The 7,377-nt window shown below is 50.8% G+C and overlaps 1 protein-coding gene across 2 annotated transcripts in view; it reads right to left on the minus strand.

Moving 5' to 3' along the window:
• RIMS4 (regulating synaptic membrane exocytosis 4) overlaps window positions 1–7,377 on the minus strand; it is a 56,168-nt gene that overhangs the window by 5,433 nt on the left and 43,358 nt on the right. For both annotated transcript variants that reach the window (XM_019636891.1, XM_019636890.1), the window contains exons 3-5: window positions 1,517–1,629; window positions 1,129–1,230; window positions 355–494 (exon numbers count right to left, since the gene is read on the minus strand). In XM_019636891.1, the coding sequence (XP_019492436.1) occupies window positions 355–494; window positions 1,129–1,230; window positions 1,517–1,629 (355 nt within the window). The remainder of the gene's footprint in view (window positions 1–354; window positions 495–1,128; window positions 1,231–1,516; window positions 1,630–7,377) is intronic.

Consider the following 7,377-nt stretch of genomic DNA (forward strand, 5'->3'; position numbering starts at 1 on the left):
CAGACGAGGTTGTTAATGACAATGACGATGGAAGCCATTTGTAGAGCACTATACTACAGGTCAAACTTGCAAATACTTTTCTTGCACAAAGCACACATTTCACTGTCACTGTTATCAGTAGGTATTATTAGTGTCCCCATCTTACAGATGAAGAAGCTGAGGCTCAGAAAGAAGCCTGTTCAGAGGCGCACAGCTGGTTGTAGAGCTCCCATCAACCATAGCGGTCTACTTCCTCCAGGCGAGGCCCTCCCCAGGAGTATCTCCCTCTCCCGCTGGTACTGTGCATGCGTGTTCATGCATACACACACACACACACACACACACACACACACACACACACACCATGCCCCTCACCTGCAGGACTTTGCCCTGGGGACTCTCAGGAAACAGGAGCACCTGGTTATACAGTGGGTCCAGCGACTTGCGGGCGACTTTGGTCTTCTTCTTGGCAATGCAGACGCCATTCTCCAGCAGGTAGGCCTTGATGTAGGCCGCTGGGGACAGAGGCCAGCAGGCTGAGTTCCCGTGTGGGCCTCAAATGGTGGGCAAAGGGCACAGCAGAAGGAGGCCACCCACCTACCCACTGCTGGGGATTGGAGCGCCCCTGTGGGGTCTAGGGAGGAGGCAACTGGGGCAAGTGGGATAGTGGGTGTGGGTGGTGGGGTGCAGCCAGGGTTGGGTGGGACCTACTCCACTCCCTTGGGTGGTCCTGACTGCCTCCCCCACTTCCTTTGCTCACCCTGTACCCACCTGTTTCCTCTGTCTCTGACTCACCTACCCCTTCCCTGCTTTATACATTCATCGCCAGCCATTCACTCAACAACTTTTACTGAGCGCCCACGGTGTGCCAAGCCCCCTACTAGGCACTGGGGTATAACCATCAACAGGAAAAATGGTCCCTGCCCTCCAGTAGCTCAGTTCAGTGGGGGAGGCTGGCAAGGTCAGCTGACAATCTCAACTGATTTCCCCAGAATAAACCCTAAATCACTAGTTCTATGTGAGTCACCAGAGTTGGAACAAAAGGGTCCCCCACAGCGGGGCTCAATTTTCTCTCTTCTAGGCCCAGGTATCCCTCCAGACATCCTCCCTGCCTCCACCCCCACCTCGCAGGGGGAGAGCATCCCACACCTGGCAGTGTCTTGGAGCCTGGCTTGGCCGTCAGTCCCCGAGCCTGGATGATGTCCACTTCGAGCTGGCCGTTCCGCTCCTGCAAGCCAATCTCCACGTCTCCTGCAAGAGGCCTCAGGAGATGAGACTCTGAAATGGCTTCGAAGCTCATTCGAGGACTCAGATACTCCTCTCAGCTTAGGGATGAAACCCCCTTCCCCAGCTCCCAGCCCTAAACAAGAGCAGAACCAACTCCCACATGCCTGGGCTCTGCTGAGGGCTTGGCAGGTGTGGACCAGGCTCTGGGCTGGGTACTCAGCAGATGCATCCAAGGCAGAGGGGAAGGAGGGGGAGATGCAGGGATTGTGGTGGGACCCCCCTGCTTTGGAACAGGTCTTGGGGCACTCACCCATCGGCGTGGTGGCCAGGGTCTGGCGGCCCACAAACTGCGCTGGCCCCATGCTGCCCAGGAAGTCACTGAACTGGGCGTCCGATGCCAGGCAGACTCCCCCATAGTTAAGGCTGCAAGGAAAATGAAGAAGACAAAAACCAATGTTCCTGGAGCTGACTGAAGGCTATGATGGCTCAGGTGGTCAGCTGCAGAATGTCCCTCATGCCATGCCAATTCTGTTCACATCCATCACCCAGCTTTAGGCAGACCCGTGTCCTGTCTCTCTCTGTCCTGCCATCTTCATGGCCTTGGAATCTCAGCTCTAGGGTTTAGCCTTTGTGTCCTGTACCATCGCCCTAGCTCTCGTTGCCGAGCCTTCAGTTCCACCTCTGGGAAATGGGTACGGTGATACCTGCCTCTTGGGGTGGTTGTAGGAATCGCGGGAGATGATGCTTGTCAGTGCCCGGCTCTCGTGGTTTAATGCCATGATACTCCAAGTATGGTCCAGAGGCCAGCAGCATCGCCTGGGAGCTAATTAGCAACAGAACTGTGCCCAACTCCACCCCCAGCTGCTGAATCAGAATCTGTCTTTGAACACGAGTCCCAAAAGACCTGTTTGCATCTGATCATTGGAGATGCACAGGCCCAGGAACTTGGCCTTGGAGGTCTGCATTTGTTGCTGCTGTGGGCTGCCCAATGTCCACCTGCTTCCTTTGGGCACAAGACCTCAAATCTCCTTTGGGGAGCCCCCTCCCTGAGACACTGACTCCCATGGAGTGGAGCAGACTGGGCTCCAGAGGCTGGTGTGAGCTCAGCCTGGCCAATCAAGGCATTCCTTTCCTTGACCTGACTCTTAGCTCAGAGACGCACGTGTGGCCCAATTCAGCCCCCAAGTATGTGGTCGGGAATGGTTCTTTGAACTGTAGGACTGAGAAGCTCTCTTTTCCCACCAGACTTGAACCTGAGACACAAGGCTGGAACCTCAGGCAGCTCTCTGGCTACCATCCGGAGTCCATGCATGAAGCCATGAAACTGGTGGCATTGCGTGAGCTCCGGGATCAAGCTCTGCCTGAAGCAGGATACTTCATCTTTTTTTTGGTTGCACAGATCAATAACAACAACAATCACAGGACTAATAATATACTTTGCTTAAGCCAATTTTAGTTTTCCCGTTCCCATCTCTGCAATGGGAATAATGTTCCCATCTCCTAGGTCCGCTGTGTTAAATGAGATGAGGCACTCAGTTCCATGCTGGATGTACCTCGATTATCTTTAGGAGCAAAACACCACAAACAGGAGGTCAGTTGTTGTTGTTTTACCTTTAGCACCATTATTCAGATGAGGATGCCCAGCTTCAACTGGTCTAAAGCCACAGAGCTCACAGGGCAGAGTCAGTACTTAAATACTTCTAACACCCAGGTGACTTTCCAACGGGGCACGTTCCAAGAGTAACAGTTACCTTTTAATAAGCACCTACTGTGTGCCCGGTTTCACAGAGCAGCCAGGGAGGCCTTTGAGTAGGAGAAAGAAGCTGCACTGGGCCTCAAGGGCACTGCATATTTTGTTCGCTGCCCTGGGAGTGCCCCACCTCCCACCCCACCCAGAACTCCCCTCTTGGGAAACCTGCTGGGTACTTGACCTTACCCGAACAGGAGGAGCGTCCAAGGGAGGTTGGGTTTCTGGTTCCACCCAGCATGGATCCCCCTTCTGCTTCCAAACCAGCCTGCTCTTCTACCTTTCCCCAAGTTCTTCATGGTCCTCTCGTCCTGCCCCTGGGTCTTCAGTCTAGACAGGTTCCTTGGCGCTTGAACCAAATCTCTCTGACCGTCATCACACCTAATTGCTAACTCACAAAATCTCATGGTTGGCCAAGGATTCACCCACTTGCTCAGCACAGAGTTATAGGAGAATGTTCTCTAATCCAGCAGATTAGAAGATTAGAAGACTGAGGCCCAGAGCGAGAAAGACACCTGCCTTTCTATGGTATGGTCTGTATGATGGCAGCCTTTGCTGCTATACCAGGCTACTTCCTGATTCAAGTCACCCGTTAGGTATAAAGTTCCAGGCAAGCTGCAGAAGAGACAAGAGAAAATCCTGTATACAACTTACCATTCTGCTGGACAAACATGTTGCTCCTCAAGAAACAACTCAAAAATATAATATAACGAGGTACAACCAGTCCCCTATCCACCCACCTTGAGTTGGGTACCTCAGAACCAAGGCCCTACTATGCGTCAGCACCCTTCCAGGCTCCAGGGCTACAAGAGTGAACAATACAAGTCCTGTCCTCATGGATCACACACTCCGGTGTGACTCCTGCAGTGGTTCTATTGAAGGAGGCATGATTTGATTCCATTGACATGCAAGGAAGCCAAGGTTCAGCAAAGGAAAAGCCACTTGCTGAAGGTCACACTGTGAGAGGGTAGGAGAAACAGGGTTTGAATCTCGGTTTGCTTGTGGAAGGCACCTTTAATTAAGCTGGCTGTCCCGGCTTACAATAACCTCCCTCGCCTGTGATTGGTCCCAATATACAGGGTGAGCTCCTAGAAGCCTGCTGTGTGTTTCTGAGCATGTAAATGCTACGTATTCACCTTTCTCTCCTGGGCACACAGCTCGATCTTTTTCCCAGCATTATAACTATGTGTGGCCAATGGATGTGAGCTGAAGTAACGTGGTCCACTTCCCAGCCTAGCCTATAAAAACCTCCCACATGACGTCTCACAACCATTCACATGGCTACTATCAAAAACAAAACAAAACTGAAAACACAAAACAACAAGTGTCAGCAAAGATGTGGAGAAATTGGAATCCTTGTGCACTGTTGGTGAGAATGTAAAATGGTGCAGCCATTGTGGAAAACAGTAAGCAGGTTCCCCAAAAAATTAAAAATAAGACTACCATATGACCCAGCAATTCCACTTCTGGGTATATACCAAAAAAGAAAAAAACTGAAAGCACAGTTTCTAAGAGATATTTGTACACTCATGTTCATAGAAAGCATTATTTGCAATAGCCCAAAGGTAGAAGCCATCCAAGTGTCCCATGGATGGATGAATGGGTAAGCAAGGTGTGGTACATACATACAATGGAATATTATTCAGCCTTTACAAGGAAATGGAACACGCTCTGACACATGTCACAACATGGATGGACCTTGAAGATGTTACACTAAATGAAGTAAACCAGTCACGAACGGACAAATACTAGATGATTCCACATATATGAGGTGTCAGATTCATACAGACAGAAAGTGGGATGGTGTTGCCAGGGGCTAGGAAGACGGGGGATGGAGTTACTGTTTAATGAGTTCAGAGTTGCACTTTAACAAGATGAAAAGAGTTCTGGAGATGGATGGCGGTGATGGTAGCATAACAATGTAAATATGAACGCACTGAATGCCACTGAATGGATCATACACTTAAAAATGGTTACGATGGTCAATTTGAGATTGTGTGTATTTTACCACAATTAGGAAAAAAAACCCCAAAGCCTCCCACATATGATCGTCTTCTATTTTCCTCCATCAGTGTCTCCAGCAGAGAGTCCTGAGGCCCTAAGGATGGTGAAACCACAAGAGAAAAGGAGCCTGGGGCCAAACAACCAGAAAACACCTGTATTGATGTTGGCCTGAGCAAGAAATAAGCATTTTTATTAAGTCACTGAAGAGGCTGGTTATTGCCAACTGGCTTTACTTAAATCCAGCAACCCTGTCCCCTGGCCAGAGTTGACCCAAGCGCAAACAGACTCTCTAGGAAATTAAGAAACAGAGAGAGAGAGAGAGAGAGAGAGAGAGAATTCCAGAAACTAAAAGTCACGAGGCCTGAGCCGTGTGAATGGCCTGCCCTTGCAAAGAGCCCCAAACGACTCGCTACCCAGTCCTGTGCGCTCTCAGCTCTCCCTCACCCACGTCAGAGTCCCCAGCGTGGTTCCAATAAATTCTGTTTTTACTTAAGTTATCCGCAGAGTCGCTGGCAGCGTAATTTGACATTTTAGCCTGCGTGCTTTTCATTTTCATAATTTCCTACCATCTCCTGCCACCCTTGCCCATTCAAGCAGTAGCCAGGGAACAAAACAGTCAGATTCTTGGCTTTTGAGCTTCAAATCTAAGAAGGATAGGTGCAAAACGGGGCTGCCTTGCCTCCAAATAAACAAGCAAACAAAAAATCCCGAGCCAGGGAGGGCAGAGGGTGCCAGGTGGGGATGGCAGGGTGCTGAGATGCTGGAGGGTCTGGGTCTGGGTCTAAGAAGGTCTGGGGTGGCCGTGCTGAAGGATGACAGGAACCCCCCCGCGGGAATCTGAAAGCAGACGGGGCTTGTGCCCATCCTTCTTATTAGGTGGAGCTGAGGAAAGAGCACGAAGCTTTGCAGAAATGGCTGCCTGGTGTCTTGCCAAGTAAACCTGTGAGGGTCTGAGGCCCTCTTATCCCTCCACGCCCCAGAGGGGAGCATAGGTTCCTGTCGCAAGAGAGAAGGCCAAACCAAAACGGGGGCAGAGTGGTATTTGAATCCAAGCAATCGGGCTTCCGAATCTATTGTCTCAACAATTACGCAACAGTGTCATAGAGACAGTATGGAAAAAATGACTTCAGTATCTGGGGATAGAAATGTGTACCTATCATTCTTACCAAACCAAGGACCCTGAATTAACAGCCCCACAGCTAAGAACTAGACTCTCTCACACAAGCTGGTGACATGGCTTTTCCTCTATATCCAGTCTCTTTTCCACCCTATCCATCCTCCTGGCCATGTGGGTGGGGGTGGGGGTGGTCCAGGATCCTATTTGTAAGGAGGGTCTGCCTGGTCTCCAAAAGCCTAAGAAATGGCGTTGCCTCTTGGATTCCAAGTCACTGACGGGGCCCAGCCTTCTAGGCAGAGCCAGCCTTCTACAGCCTGAAATTGAAAGTTTCCTCCAGCATCATCGTCTGCTCCTGGGTTCCTGGTGGGATTGTGAGCAGACAATGGGGAACTGGCAGGCCTGGTAATTAGCAGTAATTGTTTATAATATTTGGGCGGCTGCCTGATTTCCCATCCCAGGGTGCCTCGCCAGCTGCCAAGGAACCAGGCAGACGCCCCAGAAACCCTGAATGGGTTATCACATCCTCCAAGGAGCTGGAGGAAGGAAGAATACGGTGGTGGCAGGTCCCTGCTGGCCAGAGGATCAACTGCATCGGAGACCCCACTCCACCTTGGGGTCTTCCCAGGAGTAGGACGCAAGGCAGGGGATACAAAGTCAGAGCTGCGTCTGCCCCTCACTAGACACCTGCCTGCTGTGTGACCTATGGCAAGCTACTGGTGTCTCTGCACTTGACTCATCTTATCTGCAAACAAGAACACACCCTCCCTAATGGACAGTGTGCAGCCACTGCATTGGCATCGAAATTTTCTGCTCATTAGATCCATTTGCAAAGGGGTAGGAAAGAGCTTGCTGCGTTATTAAGTACCATACACATGCTACCACATACACCATGCCTCGTATGCAGTAGGAACTCAATAAATGTTCACTGCCGAACCCTTCAGCTGGTCCCAAACTGGAAAAATACAGTGGTTAAGGCTGGATTGGATTCTAGTGCTGTGCAACCTGGGGTAGATTCTGTAACCTCTCTGAGGTGCTATTTCCTCATGTATAACATGGGAATTACATTGTAATCGCCTTGCTGGGTTGGGAGAATCCAGGAGATAATGCAGGCAAGGTGCTTAACAGAGGGCCTAGCACACAGTATTTGCTGAATGAATAAAGGATTGCAACGCCATGGCTGCGGGTCCCTGCTGCCCAGCCAGGGAGAGCCTCTTCGTGGCATTTCTGATTCCAGACCTGTTAGGAGGTGCAGATCTAGATGCCTGAGGACCAAGCCCAGGCCATCTGGGGGGGGTGGGGAGGG

This window comes from Hipposideros armiger, unplaced genomic scaffold, assembly GCF_001890085.2.
Source record: "Hipposideros armiger isolate ML-2016 unplaced genomic scaffold, ASM189008v1 scaffold_31, whole genome shotgun sequence".
Lineage (NCBI taxonomy): Eukaryota > Metazoa > Chordata > Mammalia > Chiroptera > Hipposideridae > Hipposideros > Hipposideros armiger.